The sequence below is a fragment of the Cinclus cinclus genome, chromosome 16 (assembly GCF_963662255.1).
Source record: "Cinclus cinclus chromosome 16, bCinCin1.1, whole genome shotgun sequence".
Classification (NCBI taxonomy): Eukaryota; Metazoa; Chordata; class Aves; order Passeriformes; family Cinclidae; genus Cinclus; species Cinclus cinclus.
This window is the reverse complement of record NC_085061.1, coordinates 7187390-7207765: the sequence shown is the minus strand read 5'-3', so window position 1 is coordinate 7207765 and position 20376 is coordinate 7187390. Positions and strand designations below refer to the sequence as shown.

Genomic DNA, 20376 nt, shown 5'->3' with positions numbered 1-20376 from the left:
CAAATTTATCTTTTGTCATTTTGGATTTTGATTACAAAGTTGTTTTATTCCTGGAGGGAAAATATAAACTTGTCATTATTTACAAATAAAAATAGGCATGGAAAGGAGCATCTTAATCCCAGGCCAAATAAAAATAGACAAAAAAGGCATTCTAGGCCATCTAGCTATAGGAGAGAAAAAAAAAAAAACAAAGCAAAACATTTTCAGTGGAAATCTGTCTAAAGCTCTCAAGTCAAAAACTTTCCTCAAGGGGGTTAAACGTCAGTGAAAATGAACTGAACTCAACGATCCTCTGACAATATTCTGCGGTTGCTCTGGTTTAGCCGATTTCCCAGGATAAGCAAGGTTGGATGCGATCAGTGGGAGGTTCCAGGTAAAAGCCAGGATCCCGGAGGGGTCTGGCTGCCAGCGCCACCCTCACCGGGAGATGCAGGGGCTGGGGCCCGGCCACGAGAAGCCCCGAGGAGCCGGGCCCGGCCGGCTGGGGGCTCTGTGCACGCAGTCCTTCGGCCGCGCCTCCCGCTCCGCACACGCGCGGCTGACAGGGCGGCGCCGAGCACGCGTCCCCGCGCCGCCGAGGCTGCCCGCGGTGCCCGGGGCGGGGACGAAGGAGGAGCCCGGCCGAGGGGCCCGGCCGAGCCGCCGCCGGCCCGCCCTGCCCGGCCCCGCTCCGGTTCGAACGCGGCGCGGCCCCGCCCGGCCATTGCCGAGGGAGAGGGAGGGAGCGGGCGCGCGCCAGGCCCCGGCGTGTCGCAGCCAAGGCGTCCGGGCGGGCCCCGCTGCCGCGGCGGCGCGTTCCGCCCGGAGCGTGTGCGCGGGCCCCGAGCGGAGCCGCCGCTGCCATGGAGCGGGGGGGCGGCGGCGGCGCGCGGGGCTGATCGCGCCCCTTCCCCATGAGACTGTGGCTGTGCTGGCTGGGCTGCTACACCCTGCTCCTGTGGGTGCTGAGGAGGACGATGTGGGCTGGCCCGGCCCGGTACCTGCGGAGCCCTTTATCCAGGTCCCTCTACGTGAATATGATGGGCAGCCACAGCCAGCCAGCCCCGGGCGCCAGGGAGAACCACCAGGTACAGCCCCGGCGGCGGCCGCGCTGCCCGTCCCTCCCTTCCCTTCCCTCACCGTGCCGGGGTGGGCGTCGGGGGCGACACAGGGACCCCCCGCCCCCGGGGAGCTCCGCCGAGTAGGGGCGACGGGAGCGGCGGGAGGAGCGGGGAGCCCGGTGCGGGCTGAGGGGGCAGCGGGCCGGGCAGCGCAGACAAAGAGAGGGAACTGCTCTGTCCTGCCGTGAGAAAGTTGCCGTGCCCCCTCCCTGCGGAGCGCTACCGGGGCTGCGGGCTCGGGGGGTGCCCGGGAGGGTCGGGGCGAGCCCGACGGGGGCAGCAGCGCCTGTCCCGGCACCCGGGAGGGTCGGGGCCGGGGCAGCTCCCGGGAGAGGTGCACCCCGGGCTGTGGATGTGCACCCCGGGCTGTGGATGTGCACTCCCGTTTTTTCAATGCACACCCCCCGTTTGTGCGGTGAGCCCTGTGAGAGCGCTCCAGTGAAGTTTGCAGGTGCTGGTGGCGGGGGTGGGTTTGTGATCACAGAGATGTTTGCAATTAGTGCCGGTGCATGTAGAGGAAAACAAACAAAAAAAAAAGTGGGAAGCTGGGACTCCCACAGGGGCCTTGGAGCCGTAGGAGGTGGCAGACTAGGAATGAGTTGGTGCAATGTGATCCGACTGCGATGAAAGGTTCGTGCTATGTTTGGGCAGTGTGGCCACATGGGTCGGTACCTTGTGGAGGAGTTATGGGCCATGTCCTTGACTGCAATGGTTATGTGATAGATTTCATTTGGAGTGTGTTCAGATCTGCACTGTGTTTTGGCGAAATGCTGCTGATAATCTGACAGGAGTTAGAAGAGCTAATAAGAACTCAGTGCAGAAGGAAGCTGGCATCTTAATCTAGGTTAAATATGCAGAACTGAGCTAACGAAGATGTAAACACTTGAGGACTGGTGTACAAAGGAAGACCATGATTCTTCCTGCTGATCCAGTACTGCAGCCTTCTTCGTGCTCTGGGTAGGCTCTGACATCTAGAATCTTGCTGGGTGGATGTATCCCTGAAATTTAATGCATTTAGAATCATTCAGGACATAAGTAGAAAGAGAAGCAGAATTCAGGTTTACAGAAAGAATTTCCTTCTGGTGAACAAAGAAAATCGGAAAGTCTTGTGTTATTAAAAGCTGTAGTAGAAAGACAGGTCAGGGAAATGTGTTGTGAAGGTGCCTGTCATTCACAGGTAGATGGTCTGCAGCGGATAATCTCCATCTCTAGTTTATTTGAGCTAGATTTTAAGTGTAGGTGTTGATTATTCAGTACACTTAGTAAGATTTACGATTACTGAGTTTGTGGGGTAAGCAAGGGTTGCATGCACAGACACCTGGTACTTTGACTCTCTGCAGTTTTACTACTTAACTAGTTTTATGTAAATTATCTAAAAGAAGTTTTTCATCCTTTTACTAATATTAGGCAAGAGTTGCAGTGTTTATAATAATGTTTGTTATAATAAAGGTCTTAGCACAACAATCTGAAAATACGTAAGAGATTGACACACACTCTGCCACATAATTAGTGGCCTTTCATATGTTGCACATGGAGGAAAACAAGAGCAGTTTCTGTCCTGAGGAAATAGTTTTGGAATTAAGCTGTTTTTCACCAGTCTTTTAATTTGAAATTTAGATTGGGGTTTTGGTTTGGATTTTTTTTTTTGTTCTTATAATGTGTTAGAATTTCTGTTATTCACCAGTGCTACATAGTTATCAATAACCTTATTGGCAAGATTAACCATGAGATATCATAGAATCACTGAATCATTAAGGTTGAAAAAGAGTTCCAAGATCATCAAGTCCAACCTTTGACCAAATACCACTATACCCCCAAAACCATATTGAGAAGAAGAAATTGGAGACCTGTGAACAGCACCTGATTTTTGGAAACAAGCTTCTGCTGGTTGTCACCACCATCCTGCCAGTGGTTATGTCAGTATTTAGAAGTCTTAAAGACATGAATTGTAGGACTGTTGTTTTCCAGTGGAACTGCAGGTGAGAGTTCAGTGCAGAACCCCAAGGTGTATGAGCTCAGGCGTAGTCACACTGCTTATGGAGCAAAGCCTCTATTTCCCAGGGCTTTGAAAATGTTTTTTTCTGGATTGAAACTGGCAATGCATTGTGAAAGGTAAATCATCTGAGCCACTCCAGACCTTTTCAGTGGTGTGAGGCAGCAGCCTTGTGAGTGAACCTGACACATCCCAGTCTGCTCCTCAGCTCCTTGGGATCATTTGCTTCTGCCACATTCTTGGAACTGAATGAAAAGAGTACACAAGCTGCTACTTCAGTGGTTTTTCAGAAGCCACTAAAGATTCCTTTTGGGAATGACTGGCCTATGCTGATTAATTTAACAAGTGCTGAGCTGCAGTGAGAAGAGACCTAAACTGGTGAATCAGCAGTCTCAGGAATCCCTGTGCCAGGCTCAGAATCTGTGTTTCAGAGGAAAGGTTCACTCACTTGTTCTACCCACAAGTGTGTTTGAAAGTACAGTTGAGAGCCTGATTCTGCTAGAAATGCACCCATTATGCAGGTGGTTTTCAAAGCTAAGCAGGTACATTTGCTGCTCAGCTGCAGGGTCTTCCCTCTCTCTTCTTTGGGCCAGTGTTTGATGGAGCCCCTGCTCATGAATCTGGCATAAGGGCCCTGGTGCCCTGTATGCTCCCCTCTGCTTGCTGGCACTGCTGCTGGGCAGCTGCACACACTGCAAGAATCCTGTCCCATTCCAGTGATGACTGGAAGGTCCACTGTGCTGACTGCTGTGTAAACCTGCCTCGAGTGAATGTTCCTCTCCCAACAAGACAAGTGTGATGGGATCAGGATCTGAGCACGTGTGTGTTAAATCTTTGGGGAGTCTCCCCACCTGACAATTTCTATCCTTCCACAAGCATATTTTGAAGGTTCTGCTAAAACTGCATTTCACTTTAGGGTACTTAAAGCTCCCTATCTGCACAATGAACACCAGATGCCATCTGATTAAGGAACATTATTGCAACATTTAAGGGGAAGATAAGTGAGTGTTTGCTGTAGCGAATAATTCTTGATGGTAGAAAACATGCACAATGGCATTTTATATATGAGAAGGATTGGCACTAACTGCATGTAAGTGTAGGAGAGTGAAAAATAATAGTGATGTTCTTCATTAGAAAGAAATTTAATTTTTTTAAATATAACTTTGCATAGAGGACCTATGTTGGCTTTCTAGGGAATTTACCTTGTAGATATCTTCCAAGTACAGGGTAATAATTAAGACAAAAATTAAAAGCACTATTTCTTAGCAAGTAATTGGCCCTTACTTTGTTGCAATTCTAAGTTAATTTAACCCTGAAGTTTGTTGGAAAGATTATAGGAAAAGCAATTTTTTTGTATTTATGGACATTGGTAATAATTTTGTATGTATTAATTTTGGCTACTTCTGAGTTTACATTGCTGAACTCCTTAAATGATCCTTTATCTCTTTCTCTAGTGGTATGCCTGCAACACTGATCAATTGTCTGAATCCCTTCAGCCCATTTTTGTCCAGAGTTACCTTGACCAAGGAACACAGATCTTCTTAAACAACAGCATTGAGAAGTCAGGCTGGCTGTTTATCCAGCTCTATCACTCTTTTGTGTCCTCTATTTTTAGCCTTTTTATGTCTAGAACATCTATCAACGGGTAAGTGAAAAGTCGATCTTGGGTAAGCTAAATACAGTTTGGATTTAGAGTTTTCAAGTGTTCAGCCCTACCCCTTGATCTGCCAGCTTTTCAAAATGTGTAATTTCCCTTTGCTGCTCAGTCAGATGTGAAATGCCCTCCTGTGTTCATCATGCTCAGCCCTCTTAACTGGTGAACACCATTTCCAGTATGGAGGGACAGAGGAGGTAATTGCAATTAATAAAAGACAGAGGATTCTAATTGCATTTTATAACAATTACTTGTATTAATTTTCCTCTAAGATAATGTTCTCTTTGTGTCTCTTCCCTTAGCTTTCTTCCCCCCTCCCACCTTGCCCTTTCCCTACTGCCACATTTTTATCAGTTACTGTTGTGATTGTGCTGGCTGGATCCAGACAGTTCTGTATTGTACCTAAAACTCTTCCTAGTGGAGAGTGTTTGCTTGCCCATGGCAAATCATGGCACATTTCTAAACAGTGCAAAGCTGGCCAAGTGCTGTGTCTGGTAACACTAATGTGGAATATTGTCATTTCTCTTATTCTCTAAAACAATTCTACTTCAATTTGTGTGTAAGCTGCACTGGAACAGATAACTTCTGATGAACCATCAGCAAAGCAGGAAAACATAAGGTGATAGAACAGCATTCTTGTATTCTTACTGCATCAGTTTCAGGGGAGTTTGGCTGTTCATGGTGCTTTAGTATTTTTTTCAAACAAGGCAGTGCTTTTTTTGCTCACCTTACTCCATTCAGACATGTTTAACAGCTATCAGCTTTGACTTTATGAAAAATGCATTTTGTTACATTTAGCCAATTTCTCCAGTATCCCCACCTCTGCTACATACTTCTGCACAGTCTGTTACAAGATAGGGACTGTCTACTGAGGTTAGAAAAATAGTCTTTTTCCTTATTTTCTACCCAGATGACTTTATGAGCTTCCCTGTGGTGTTCTTAGTTATGTGTGGCTTTATATAAAGATTCCTTTGGTCTCTTCTTCCTTTCTCTTCCATTTTTTTTCAAAGGCTCTTCAGGGCTTTGAATAACACCTCATAATGCTGTTAGGAATAATAGCTATGAGCCAATTACACAGTGTGGACTGACACGTGTGCTGCAAGGGGGCTCTACTTAAATTGGATGTAGTCTGTTTATTTTTATACATTTGATATCCTGCTTAGTTTCTTCTCTATGACTTTATGTCCTTTTTGTTTCTTTGGGTTTTATTAGTCAGTCTTTACTGGGCCAGCTCCTTTTCGCGTTTTTTCTTCTTTGAATCTTTTTGTATCTGTTTACCTTTTTTCCTGTTTGTTTTTTTTCTTGTTCATTGTCTTTAAGTTTAACCTGCTATGCAACAGGAGTTCAAAGAATAGTATTTATCTACCTACAGTCTATTACTGACCAGTTCTTCTTCCTCTGCCTGTTCTTCTGACTGTTTCATCATTGAATTCTGCTATGACAACTGAATTGTGTCACTGTGTAGTCTTCAAACAATTATGGGCGGGTATGACATTGACTTGATCCATAAGGAATCCAACTGTCACCTCTACCCAATTCCTTAATGAGTTGTCTATTTTCTATTCACAGCTTTTCATGTTGAGTGCAGATAGTAGCAAAAACCATTGTAACATAGAATTTTAAAAATCTCTTTTGTCCCTCCAGCAGCGTTACCTCCATGCTTTCTTTAATTCTGTTCCCTGTCTTCCCTCCTTGTTCCACATCCTATTCCTCACTCATTGTATATACTTCTGTGTCTGCAGCCATTTCATTTCCTCTGTTATTTCATCTTGGGCTTTTTTTTTTAAGGTAGGTGGCAGAGGTTGAAATCTGCAGATGTGACAAATAAGGTTCAGTCTTTATCTTTCCAACTCCTTCTCTTCCCCTTCTTCTTTTTTTAATGCAATCATTTTCTTGAGCTGCACCCCATGAGCTCTTCCTTTACCTAATCAAATTCCTTCTGGAGTCTTAACCACTGTAACTGCATGTGGCTCTGTGTTTGATCTCTTACAAGTGCAAGGCAAGTTGAACTGGATTTAAAATTTATCTGAGCAGTAACTGTCTATTATTATGTAGGACTGGTTCCTGCCAAAGCACATTCTAAATTTCTTCATTACCTGTCCATTTAAATTTTGTATAAAATTGGTTATTTCTTGTTTTTGCATTTTAGGCTGCTGGGAAGGGGCTCAATGTTTGTGTTTTCTCCAGAACAATTTCAAAGACTGCTTAAAATAAATCCTGAATGGAAATCCCACAGACTTCTCGATTTAGGGGCTGGAGATGGAGAAGTCACTAAAGTTATGAGTCCTCACTTTGAAGAAATCTATGCCACTGAATTGTCTGAAACTATGATATGGCAGCTTCAGAAGAAGAAATACAGGTATCAACTGAATAATTCCTACATCCTTTATATCAGACATTACAGCAAAATAATCTATTTGTAATTTAATGAATGTTGAGTGTTTTCAGTCAATTCCTTTATTGTTTGATTGTTATGGAAAAGGTTAGCCTGTACAAAAGAAGAAAAACAAACAAATGTGAGGATCACTCTTACCAGTGTTGGTTTTTGTCTACTTTATTACCTGATATTTATCAGGCAGTGTAGGGGTTCATTGAGCTGCACATGTAGACATGCTGATCACCAATTTGGTTTTCTTTTCCAAAAGACTGGAAGGGATTGTTTCTGTCTCTTTTCTAAATGGTTGGTCTTACCTGCACTATCAACACATCCACAGGGAATTTTTGTCTTCAGTAGCTCTGTCTGAAATCAGCTTGTTTTTCTTTAACAGACTGTATATCTTTCCTTTCACAGGGTGCTTGGTGTAAATGAATGGCAAAACACAGGGTTTCAGTATGATGTTATCAGCTGTTTGAATTTGCTGGATCGCTGTGATCAACCACTGACTGTATTAAAAGATATTAGAAGTGTACTGGAGCCAACCAGAGGCAGAGTCATCCTAGCACTTGTTCTGCCATTTCACCCCTATGTGGAAAATGGTAAGTGCACAGATTAACAGCTGTTTAGGCAGGTAAAGAAAACATTTGTAGGATCTAATATCCCAAATTAAACGTTTCATAAATGACATGTTTGTATTTGATTTTTTACAAATAACTAGTAGAGGGCATGTTCAAAAGTATGAAGTCATAGGTAAATAGGCCATATGATGTAAGCTGTTTTATTAACTCCACAGAATATATTGTTGGCACCAACAAAAAGCTCAAATATTGAAGTCACAGATCCTGTTTTGCAAGTTACCACATTTCATCTGTGTTGGAGCAGCTTGGGAAGACTGGTCCCTGCTTAGGGCCTTTTACCTAGAGGTGACCCCAGGTGTCTCCAGTGATCAGTTGAGCAAAACCATCAGAACTATCTAATGCTGAATTGAGCCATTCAGGTCAAGCTGTTTCAAGTGTTCAGATGAATCCCACCTGAAAATTCATAACATAACTTTCCAACATGAGATCTCAAAGTAAAATGTGGTCCCCCACAAATGCAAAGTATCAGCAACTATTAATATTGTATGGTTTTACATTGTACTAGTAACATAAATAAAAATGTAAAATTCAGTGCCAAAACTCAATTATTTACCCTGTTTGGATTTTAAAGAAATATATGAGAGATTTTCAGATTAGTACATCCTTATGACTAAACTTTTAAAGAGACTAGAAACCTTTTTACATGCCTGTGATTGTGGATTCAGGTTGAAGCACCTTGAAGGTAGTTTGAATTCCAGGAGGCTGATGTTGATCAGTCATTGTTCTGGTTCTCCTTGAATGTTAAGACTTGTCTGTGGAAAGGCATGTATGCCCAGAAAATACAGAAATAATCACATTCTGGCAATCACAAATGCATCAAACTGGATCTGTTTTTTTCTTTTTACGTGCTAGTGGTATTTTGATGGGAGAAGGGAAAAAATGAGTGTAAGAAATAATGCCATTAGATGAAGAATTGCTTAAAATACAGTATTTAAGCTTGTAATTTTGTAACTATTTTGAAAAGTAGTGTGTCTTAAGTTAGATTTGGTGTTTGACTTAGGCATCTGTAAAGTACTTCAAGCATATTTGGTTACAATCTATTGTTCCTATAATGCAGAGCAGTATGGCTTCCCCTTGTAGAAATCCTTTAAAGTTCCAGATACCAGCAGTGTCTTTCTAGTTTTTCACTGGCATACTAGAACCAAAAAATAAGAAATGCTTTTTTGTGTGTGCCTTCAAAACTCTGTGCCATTGTGTTTGGCAATCACTATTGCACCCCACATCTACTTTCCTGCATTTTTTGGGTAGCCCATAACAGACCATGTACAACTCCCTGGCTCAACAGAAGGGGGTAAATTAAGGAACAAACTATTCTAAGCCTGTTTATATTCTTCATCATTAATCTCCTACCATGCACTGAGAGGACAATAGAGAATTAGATTTATAAATCCCAAGGGACTGGAAACCTGTTCTGTGATTGTTTAATGCAGTCATTCCTACTTGTTGAAAGTTGAAATGCTGTTGTAAGATGATTTGTAAACCAATGTCATCATTTTATTTGCGATGGTGACTTGGTAGATGAGTCACTTTGCTGAAGGCAGTTTTGTTCTCTTAATATGTTTGAAATTTAAAAGCATGCTCACTTTGTCTATTTGCCACTATTATGGATATGGACCCTTATAAACTGTTAACAGTATAGATTAGCACACACAAAAGTTATAGCTTTCCTACTAAAGATCAATTTAACTGTGGGCTAAAGAGACAGACAACTGCCAGACTGCCTTCATGATGCAAAAACTATTTTAGAATTTCAGTATTTTCACTCAGCTGTTCTACATGATGATGCATTTTAAAAATAGTTGTGTACATATATTTTATATATAACAAAATTATACTTGGAGCATTCAAAGGGGAGAACATTTCACTGCTTGAGTAACTTCTTGTAGCAGGTCATTAAAATTAGCTTGGACCCATGTAGTCAAACTTTTAAATTTTGTAGAGGGAGAACAAATGGAAAAGCATTGGGGCAGGTAAGGTATTTGATCCAGTGATAGATCCACAGATAGAAGTGGAGAAAGTATTTTAATCAAAATGAGCTATTTGGGTTATTACATGTAGTATAATGGGATGGTAATGGTGGAAGCTGTCTATGTGAATAACATAAAACCTGCTCTAAGAGAACAAAGCAAGGTGGAGGAGGAATTAAAATACAGATCTGTGCTCACTCTTTGTGGAATGACAGTGACACCTAGAGTCCAGAGGAGCTCAATCAGAAATTCTCTCTGGGGCTTTTCAGTCTTAATTCAACATGCAGAACAACCAGGAATGCAGTTACTGCAGGTGTCTAAATTTGGCAAGAGAGCCTGGTGAATCATCAGGTATTAGACTAGTCACTAAGAGCAAGTATTACCAGAACTTTGGTTTTAATAGGTGTCTCATAGAGTCATAGAAGAATTCTTTGTATTTCCTAATACAGACAGGAAAAGTCTTTATTGGACTGGACATGACTGGACTGGTGTAAGTTTCTCTAAAATAAAAATGTCATCCTGTACTTCAGAAGTAGTGAACACTGGGAGCCTGGGAGTGTGAAATTTCTTTGTTGAACATGTTAATATCCTTGTGATTGATTGACAGGGATGAGAAGGCAAAGGTGTGTATTCTATCCTCCTGAAATACTATTAATTGAGCTGGAGACACAGTAATGTGTAAGATGGACCCTTGCTTTGTCTCAGTTTGTCAGTTCTCATCTTGCAGAAGTGAGACATGCCCCTACATTGTTAAACAAAGCCTTGCTTCATTTAAATTATGATAAAAGATGCAGCTGTTCTTTAGAAAGGAAAATGCCTGATACCAACAGATACCTTGTAAAAGTGCTGATTTTGCACGTTGGCTAGGCAGTAACTGCTGAAAAAGGTACTTCCAAAAAAAAAGTACACTGCCTTTTACTGGATGGTGTAGCTCTTTTTTGTGCTTGCATCTATAGGCTTGTAAAGGCAAAATGTGGTTCTCCAGATATTCCTGACTTGGGATGGTGGGACTGGGAGATTCAGCCTAGCAGGTGAATTTTAGTATTGGAGGAGCAGTGTTTTCACAATGACAGTTACTTTCCTAAATAGGTTTGGAAGATGCTCCCATCCAAAATGAGTTTTGCCAGAATAGTGCATGTGTTTATATTGTCATTTTTTTCTGCTTGCCTGTCTAATACACAGGTTTTGCTCTGTTTAAACTGTTCTAAGGCTCATTTACTGTTGGTCTGTAAATGTTATATCAATAACTATCCCATTAACATGAGCAAATCCAGATTTCACCCATGAAACAAGTTTATTTTCTGTTGCTGTCAATTATCAAACATCTTTCACAATTGCTCAGTTTGTGTAAAAGGAATACATAAAAGTTTATGTAAAGAGAAAAAAAAAGACAATTCTAAACTTAGAAAGTAAAGTTTTATGAAGCATCAGCAGTTATCTTACAAAGATGAAGTTTTTTCCAGGGTTCTTGGAAATGGAAAATGAAATATGTAACAGAGATGTAAGGTACAATGGACTTGGTTCTGGTGAGCTATTTAGAACATACTCCCAAAGAGCACTGCCCTGCAAGGTTTTTTCCTCTCCCTTTAAAGCAAAGGAAGTCTGTGAAGAAGTTTAACTTCCTCACCTGGTCCTTTGCTTGCAGGAGAACTGTTGAACACATCTGAAGTGCTGCATGTGCTCATCTGTTCTGATAAACAGTGTCATCTTCCAAATCATCCTAGGGAAAAAAATGTTTCATTACTGAGGTGATTTTTTTTTTCTTTTTTTAATAATGACAGAATTTCTTTTTTGAGGCAAACTCTATCCCTTTAGTGTTTTGGTAAAATCCTTTCTCCCCTCTTATCCAGTTGTTTTTGTCCATGGGGTATTTACAGGCTTCAGAACACATATCTTACCCTCTTGCCTTTTCCTAATCTCCAGGGAGCACAAGGGAAGCAAAACATAGCCCATATTTTTATATCTGATGGTCAAACCAAGGACCAGGTCATGTCAGCAGGGACTTGAAGGCTTTAAAGGGGTAATTACAGAGGAAAACTATTGGAGCTGTGTGGAAATAAATTAAGTAAAATGTATATAGAAGTGCTTGATTTTGATCAGTGTGTCATTTGGCTCCTCCTTGCATCTCTGAATGATCTCTGTGCTCAGAATAGGAAAGGATTAACATTGTTTCTCAGGAGAAGCAAGATTTTGAAGTGATTTTCTTTGCTTGCAAATATTATGATTTCTAAAGTTATGTGGTTTGGTGTTGTTTGGTTTTGGTTTTGTTTTTTTAAAAATTTTCATGGCACATGTAAAATTACTGTCATATAAGACTTTGGAATGATGGAATTGGGAATGATGGAGTAAGTTGTGGCTTTACCCAGTGATGTTGAATACTGAGTTTAGACTCTGTGTGCTGGAGGAAGGGAAATACCTTTAAATATATTACAGAGCTTTTATAATAGTTTTGTTATGTTTCTATCCCCTATTCTGAGTTAATGGAGCAAGAAGAAGTGAAAAAGCAGTTCTTTTCAAGCATAATCTCTTCATACCTCCAGGCATTTTACCAAACAGTACAGAACCAGACCTCTTCTTGACAAAATAAAAATTTAAGGCAGTTTTCATTTTAAACATACATGCATACATTTAAAAAAGTATGTGTGTATACACACACATGTATAAATGTATATATGTAATTATATTAATATGGCCATTTAGAGTGCTTTATAACGTCTTTAACTGTCATTCAGAATACTTGTTTTACATTTCTATCAACTTTAAAGGAAATAGATACAGTAAACTCCTAAAAGCTTTTGTTTTCTCTTTTTCCCCATAAATTTAGGTTTTGGTAGGTGGATACTCACAGGCTGTTGGCAGTGTCGAACATATCTCTTCTTTTGAAGTTCTTGAGCAATTGCTTGAAAAACTTTTCGGCCGCTATTTATTTTCTGCAAAAAATTGAAAATATTTTGGTTCAGTGCAACATTTTCAGTAGGGAGAAACATCTTTTTCTACCTTTTCTAATTTAGTTTTTTTTTAACATGGATAATAGATCTTTGGGAATGTTACTAAGTAGAATTTTAAAAAACATGTCGCTTGGCAAGCAGAAGGGTTTTAAATTACATTGTTATTGCATTGCTTAACATATACACCTTCTTTAATGGATGTTTAAATGCATGGCTTCTTTTTTGTAGAAGGATACTTAGTGGTAGAGGTTGTTAATAGTAAAAACCTGTTATTGTCAGAAGTTTGAACAAAATTTACTTAAAACCTAAAGGAAACAGTGTGTTAGAGATGGCCTTTACAGAGATTAACTTTACCATGCATCCAACATGTAAAAATAAATTAGCTGTTTTATTGATAACTAGTTTTGTACAAATATAAAGTGAAGCCTTAGCAGCTCAGAATGTTTCTTTAATGGAATCATCAATTAATCATAAATTTGCTATCACATATACTTTAAAAAGAGAAGAAGAAGAAGAAGAAACAGCTTTGAATCACAGACAAAGCAAATAGCATGGTAACATACACAGTTCTCTGTTGTTTGGTCTTTCCCACATTTCTTTAGCAGCTTTGGTTTTAACTGGAGGGGGGGAAAATAAATGAAAAAGCAATTAAAATATAAGATGAGAAGATAGCAGAGTAGTTCAAATTGTTGCCCTTTTGCAGTGTCAGTTTGTAGGTAAATGTTTCACTAGATCAGCTTATACCATTGGAAAAATCAGAGAGGTTTTCACATGTGTGAAGCTTTTCTCAGCTTCTGGTAGTGGCTAGTGCAAGTGTTTTTGCTTTGAGCACAGTGGCAGTTGCTGGAAACACTACTTAGTTCTCAGAAATAAACCAATGGCATCATAGATCCATTTTTTTTCCTGGAGAAGACTTGTTTAATTTTTCCCACTGTACTCTTCACTCTGTACCTTCACTTCCAAAGAAAAACAAAAATGAAAAAGCCAGTCCTGTCTTTATGCTTAGACAGTAGTCACTACAGGAAAGAGCCATTTTACCATACCATACCATACCATACCATACCATACCATACCATACCATACCATACCATACCATACCAGTAAGGACTGTGAAATTCTGATTCTCCTGTCAAAGTCTCATTGTCATGTAAAGATTCCTGTTATAGCTCTGTGTTGTTTGTTTTTATCTAAACACAAATTTTCTTCTAGATTAAAAAAAATAAAGCAGTAGTTACATAACTTTTAACTATGTGGACTGTAATGGGTTTGTTTCTGTAAGCATAAAACTTCTTCCAAGTCTCTGATATTTTTAAATTTTACCAAGGTCTCTCTTCTGTACATGAAGAGAGTCAGTAGACAAGTGAAGTCAGTCTGCAGTAACTTTACTGCAGCTCATACATACTTTTATGTGAATTTAAATTATTTTAGTTTCACTGGAAATTTGTACTCTCAGGATAATTTTAACTTCACAATACCTTGTTATTTAGACACTTTACTGAAAAAAGAAAATGTGGTTGCTGTTGAGAGTCCAGGTGCCACACTGGAATTCACAGATGTGTGTGTGCAGCACGTGGACTTCAACCAACCTTCTCTTTAAAACTTAACCATAATAGTTATAAAATCTAGAAGTGTGTTTTTTATTCACCTTATGGAGATGTTAAAACTGCACCAATTTACAAAATGAACAAAACCAGAAAAATCTCTTTGAGCCTACCTTGTAGACCACAAAGGAAGTGAGAACAGCAGAGCTGTACAGGAACAGTGAGGATGAGGCAATGATCATGGAGATGAGTTTTCCATTGCTGTGCTGCTTCTCTGGTCCGTTATTAAAAAATAGTGTTAGAATAAAGGGCAGTTCTGATTCATATAATTTTTTAAGACTCTGCATTCCAGGTCCTTTCTATGACGAATTTAAGAAATCACAAACCATCAGTATGTTTCTGGGTAATTTTCAGTGTAAATTCCTTAGTGAGATAATTTTCCTTTTGCTGACTCATATGTTTGCAAGGGCAATGGCGACCTGTTAGTTTTGGTCACAAACCTTTCCTTTAGGGGTAGAGAGTTTCTGCTCCTGTAAAGGTATAGCTAAATAAAGCTCATAGACTTCTGTTCAGAAATGGAATTAGAAGAAGGAATGAATACAAAGAAAGTAATAATCCAGCTGAATGTTTCTGTTTTTTGGTTTTTTTTTTTCTTTTCCTGTTTTAGGCATGTAAAACTCAAATGTAGTTACTGAAGTTTCATCACTTTCTTAACTAGAAGGCAAGTGATACAAAGGTTTGGAACATTTTTCTCAGGCTGGCAGAGTGAATCCCCAGGTCTGAGGCCCTGTACTCTCTTGCATGTACTTCTACTAAATGTTGGTTTCTCTACTTCCCATTTTTTTGTTGATACTTCTTTCTGACAGCCACAGAAGTCTTTATGTAAGAGGATGTAGACTGTGGTTAGACAGCGCAAGTGCAAAACTTCTTTCTTTTATAGAATTCTAGAGTTATCTTCATCATATGACAGAACAGCCTAATTAGCAAATGAGGTTGAGATGCTTATTTGTGGAATCCCTCTGGTTTTACTAATCACGTCTTAATATAGTCATACTACTCCTAATGGGTTTGTTGGTATTTCCATCTTAAATGTCATTCTTGAAAGTATAAATAGAGTATTTAGAAAAGATAATTAATTTCTTCTAAGATGCTTCATTAAAAAGGAATGAAGAACTGACCTGTTACCGTTAGTACTGTTCCGTCTCCTGTTTGTTTAGAAAGGGGTGAATCTGAGTCTAAAAATGCTATTCCACAGACATAAACAGCGCTGTCATGTACAGTCAGATCTTTTATCTCAAGTAGGGTGCTATTTTTTGTTGAATGTACTTTGTACTTCTGATGGTCTGTGCATTCAGGAGTACACAAATCCTGATGTGTGTTGGTTAAATAGCGAAACCACAGGATTTCCAGCGAGGACGAGGGGCATCCAGAGGCAGAGAAGGTGCAACTTAGGGACACACTGTTCATGGAGGAGTCTGTTTTCTGAGTCGGGGGCTGTGTTACAGTGACTTGGCAGTGACCTGCAACACCTGTTGGGGAGGAACAATTGGTGATGTGAGGGACAGCTGAAAAGCAAGGTAGAGTCTGAAAAGAAAAAATAACTACTTCTGGTTCATTCAAGGAAAGGTGGGAGGAAAGGAAGGAACCAACTGTCTCAAACTTGAAATTATTAAGGTCGGTTTCAGCTAAGTGTGTTTTTAGATAGTTCCTACAGCTTGCACATGTGCTCATTTAACACTTTTTATCTACAGGGTAATATGCTTGGCTTTCTATTTTTTGACAAAATAGAGAAGATTGATTGATCTGAAGCAATGTGGATATTTCCTTTGGCACTGGAGAAGAGGAGAAAAATACTTTGTGCAGATCTCAGCCTGATATTTAGTCCTGCATGTTTGTGGGGGTGAATGTTGTGTGACATTAGTGCAGTTGCTCAGTGGAGCAGTTCTGCAGGGCTTTCTCTCTCCTCCACTGTTCCTGGTCTGAGTCAAGCCAGACAAGCTGAAGGTAGGCAGTGGAAATGTCATAAATCAAGACATTTATAATTTAGCAACTTCATAACTGATTAGAATTCACAATAGTTCCTAGACATTCTTCCACTTCATCACATATATTGACTCTGGGTTTCTAAGAATAATAGTGCTTGTTAGTTCTGACATTTTAAAATGTGTGCAGAGAAAACAAGAAGGTTAATCAGAGAAGAGCATTCTAATTAAGGAACTAAAATGTGTGGTTTAATATGACTGGTCTGAAAGATTTTTTTTTAAGTCCTTATTGAAATCCATGTGAATTATCTTTTAGTATATTTAATTTTACTCAAATAAATAGTGTAGTTATTTAAACTATGGCATTGAGGTTATTGCAGTGAGAATAAAGGTAGTGTCTAAATAACATCCTTTTCTGCTTGCCAGAAAATAACATACTAGATAATAAATAACCTGAAATCTCTCAGTCTACTGCTGATACACAGTTTGTAAACCTGCCCATGGTGAACAATTAGTATTCTCCCTTCACCATTTCTCTCACTAAATCCAGTCAGATTTGGTGTCTGTGACTTTCACAGGAGTAAAGGGAAACTGATTCTGTGTCAGGTCCATATTAGAGCCATTCCACAGCAGCTGCAGCAATCTGAAGATTGTAAATTGTGGGTGTACTTGCACCCTGTATGGTGAAAGGCAGTAGATTGTGCTTCAGCAGCTGATCCCCTTCTCTTTTCCACCTTATCCACAGGCTCTGGTGTCCTTGCAGAGCAGAACTCCATGGCCTCAGGTCATGTAGGTGCTGCCTGCTGAACTTCCCAAACCCTCCTCCCAAGCACACAGTTGCTCTGAAACCAGGCTGCCGCTGGAGTGTTCCAAGCAGGGAAGTGCAGCAGGATTTAACCCAGAAATCACAGGTTACAGCAGGATTTCAGACTTTTGGAAGAAAAAAGCATTTGCTAGCAGTTTGGAAATTATATGATGATAGCAGAAATTAACTTGATTTTCAGCAAAGCTTCTCACTGCTTTTATTTTCTGTGTTGCAAATCATAACCACAAAACTCTCAATCTTGTTTAACTGCTGTTAAATGAGAAGATGTAAGAAATTTTTTAAGTCTTACCAGCACCATACAGGATCGAGTCAAACACCAGCATTAGCACATTTTTTAATTTGTTGAAAGATGCCATTTCTTGTATCTCTGTGGAAATGAATCTTCTTGAAGGAAGAGGAACTTAGGAAATGTTTGGACTTGCAGAACTGTCTTAATCACAAGATGTAGAGCTTCCTGTTTAGAAGGGTGTTTACTACTGCATTTAGGAAACTGGTTAAAGATACAGACCGAGCCAGAAAACTTTTGCTTGTTGTGGATGACATTACTTGGAAAATGAATCAAGAACTTTAAATTTTGAACTCCTGAGAGTTGTACCTGTAATCCTTCAGATTATTCCATTGGCTATAACAAATAACAAGACATTTTCCAGCATACTGCTTAATCAGCTTCTTTATATGACCTTAAGCAGCCTGTAGCAGATCAGCTGGTAGGTGGCCACTTGAAGGCACAAAGTAGCCATCCATTGTAATGTGGTGATCTGCTGGTGAAAGCTTCACAGCAAATCATAATTTTCAACTTGCTGACTGTAATTTCTGTAATTACCTCTGTGCCTGTCTGCTGGACATCAGCCTTACTAATGGCAGTTACCTTTTAGCAACTCCCAGCACCTCTGGTTAAAAATGCAACAAAAGATAACCTCAAAGAAGCTGCTTTTGAACAGCAGGGATAAACTGGAACTCGTCTTGCAACAGTCTACAAGCAGTGTGACAACCTCCTGTGTGGAGTGGAATGGAACATAGTGTAATTATGCTTTTTGTAAGAAAATGCAGCGTACAATAAAGTTTCCTTTATAATTGAAACAAAGCTGTTCTGTTTTCTCAGTAGGTGGCAAGTGGGAAAAGCCCTCAGAAGTTTTGGAAATCAAAGGGCACACTTGGGAAGAACAGGTGAACAGCCTGCCAGAAGTTTTCAGTAAAGCTGGTTTTGCCATCGAGGCTTTCACCAGACTGCCCTACCTCTGTGAAGGTGACATGTACAATGACTACTACGTGCTGGATGATGCTGTCTTCGTCCTCAAGCCAGTGTAAGCCTGTGTGAAGTAAAGCTCCACAATCTAACCCAAGAAGCAGCCTCTGAAAGAGGGTTTTGATTTATGGTTACTTAAAGGGAGGGAATTTTGGGATTGCTATGCTAAGTAAATATCATGTATGAAATTTAAAGGCCAAAATACTAATGTATTTCTTTGTAGTGTAATTTGGGGGGGGAGGGGAGGGGAAGGTTGTTTTTTAAATGGACTCCTCAGCTGAGGAATTTCTTTTTTACCAGCTCTTAAACCAACATTGCATTCTGCAATCCAGCAGCAATGGGGGATATTTTTTATACTTACCTGCAACAGGGATCATATCCAAACAAAAGCAATAGTCTTTATAATGGTGAAACTGATACAGTGTGAACTGTTGTGAAAGAAATCCACCAAAATCTGGCAATAAAGTTATCCATTCAGTTCTCAAGCTTTGTTGAATAAAACTGTTGAAATGGATAATCTTCCATGCTAAGTTACTTTCTCTCTTCCTGTCATTCTTCACGTTTTTAATCATGCTAATAAACTTTTTGAGATGACTTTTGCATTAACTTTTGTGTTCATTTTTGTAACTATAGCCATGCTTGTCTGCAGCAACTGCTCTTTGTGTTGAGAATCAAGCTTTCAGTAGCAGCACAACTTTGCATTTATTTAAATAGCATTTAATTATTATTTAATGGGATAACAGTGCACAAAAAATGTATCACTTTTGGTTGGGTTTCCTGCATTTTCTTCTCTGTCAAAGCCTCATAAATCCTCATTGCTTTTGCTTTTGCCATTTTCCAGCTAAAGGGGTTATGGTAGAGCTTGTCAAAACTGCACTTTAAATTGATGGCTTTAAAAACAAACCCTCTGAGTTGTTGCCAAATGTTTTCAGCTTTAAAAAGTTGTAGGTGGTTTCTTGCAAATTTCTTGTGTCAAACTGGCTGGGAGGATCAGGCTGTAGGGGCTTGAGAGTTTAGCTAGCTTGAGACATTTTCCTCACTAAATAATTTTTTTTTAATTATTATTATTTTTTATTTGTTTTAACATGTCTTGCTTTAAAAACTGTTTAAGTGGATAATTTCTGGCAGTTGGGATATAACTTCCCTTTAAAACAACTAGAGACATCCTAAGTAGTACAGACCTGGCAGGTGTATGACATGCAGTGCTTGTGTTGCAAGTGTGAGAGAGCAGAGAAACCTCAGGTAAGTAAAGCAAGAATTGACTTCCATTGCTTCTGGAGTCTAAAAAGTTATCTGTTGTAGGGGGGTTTTTTGTGGTTTTTATAATTATTGGTGATTTTTTGCCAGGTAGGATGCTTAACATGTCATTTTAGGTGTTCCTCAAACTCACTTTGCCTGATGGTTAATGATTGCTCCTGCCAATGTATTAGCTTTTTGTTGTCAGTCATCTTTGTGGAATAGTATTATGTAGTATGGGGCAAGGGATTTGACTGCTGAAATTTCAAATTACTTTTTAGCAGTAATTTAGTCTCTGTTATTCTCATTTCAGGATGTGCTGTTGCATTTTGGTGCATAGTGCAATCAGACTTGTCTGTTGGGAAAATGATCTATGTATGCTCTGGAGTGAATCCATTAATTTTTCTTCTGCCTCCTTCATTTTGCACTCATCTAGTAGTGGGAAAATGTTTTTTAATGTGTCATGAATTTAGGTTAAGGTAGCAAATATGTAGTAAGACAAACTTCTTCAAAGGTACTTAAGTGTTTTAATCCCACATGTTAAAAATCACACAAGAGACTGCATGTCTCTCATCTTTTAGCCCTGTCACTGAGAACTTCAGTTTCTAATGGCTTTGAGAGGTTTTGAAACAGAAGGTGCAATGTAAATAATAGGGATTTTTTTTTCCCCTTTCTTATGATTTTCTCCTTTGTTCACTCTATTTAACCAAGTCTTCTTATACTTGAGATGAGGAATTAAAACATGACACCAATAATGAAGAGAATCTTTCTACAAAGCCTAAATTCAGCAAGGTCAAACACATGCTTAGTCCTGTTGAATAAACAGAATAACCCCTAGGACTGTGCCTGGACCTGTATTTCTAGAGCC

The 20376-nt window shown here is 39.8% G+C and overlaps 2 protein-coding genes across 3 annotated transcripts; one reads left to right on the top strand and one right to left on the bottom strand.

Moving 5' to 3' along the window:
- The first annotated feature begins 893 nt into the window (after positions 1-893).
- On the top strand, positions 894-18464 carry METTL9 (methyltransferase 9, His-X-His N1(pi)-histidine). Of its 2 annotated transcripts, none has more exons than XM_062503707.1 (5): positions 894-1067; positions 4548-4738; positions 6897-7106; positions 7539-7723; positions 18132-18464. In XM_062503707.1, the coding sequence occupies exons 1-5, from the start codon at positions 894-896 to the stop codon at positions 18332-18334; spliced, it is 963 nt and encodes a 320-aa protein (XP_062359691.1). In that variant the 3' UTR covers positions 18335-18464. The 2 variants fall into 2 exon arrangements, with proteins under 2 accessions (XP_062359691.1, XP_062359690.1); XM_062503706.1 differs by having other exon boundaries at positions 18129-18464.
- Positions 11169-17415, bottom strand: IGSF6 (immunoglobulin superfamily member 6). Its single transcript, XM_062503642.1, has 6 exons — positions 17316-17415; positions 15397-15747; positions 14392-14492; positions 13241-13294; positions 12576-12659; positions 11169-11449 (listed from the first exon to the last, which is right to left on the bottom strand). The coding sequence occupies exons 1-6, from the start codon at positions 17380-17382 to the stop codon at positions 11411-11413; spliced, it is 696 nt and encodes a 231-aa protein (XP_062359626.1). The 5' UTR covers positions 17383-17415; the 3' UTR covers positions 11169-11410.
- Positions 18465-20376: the final 1912 nt, after the last annotated feature.

Excerpts from the sequence above, each read along its gene's own strand:
- METTL9 (XM_062503706.1), top strand. The coding sequence starts at position 894 with ATGAGACTGTGGCTGTGCTGGCTGGGCTGCTACACCCTGCTCCTGTGG. Across the intron at positions 7,107-7,538 it reads CTTCAGAAGAAGAAATACAG|GGTGCTTGGTGTAAATGAAT; the intron begins GTATCAACTGAA and ends TTCCTTTCACAG. Across the intron at positions 7,724-18,128 it reads TCACCCCTATGTGGAAAATG|TAGGTGGCAAGTGGGAAAAG; the intron begins GTAAGTGCACAG and ends CTGTTTTCTCAG.
- IGSF6 (XM_062503642.1), bottom strand. The coding sequence starts at position 17,382 with ATGGCATCTTTCAACAAATTAAAAAATGTGCTAATGCTGGTGTTTGAC. Across the intron at positions 14,493-15,396 it reads AACAGTACTAACGGTAACAG|AGAAGCAGCACAGCAATGGA; the intron begins GTCAGTTCTTCA and ends ATAACGGACCAG. Across the intron at positions 12,660-13,240 it reads ACCAAACAACAGAGAACTGT|AAAATAAATAGCGGCCGAAA; the intron begins GTATGTTACCAT and ends AATTTTTTGCAG.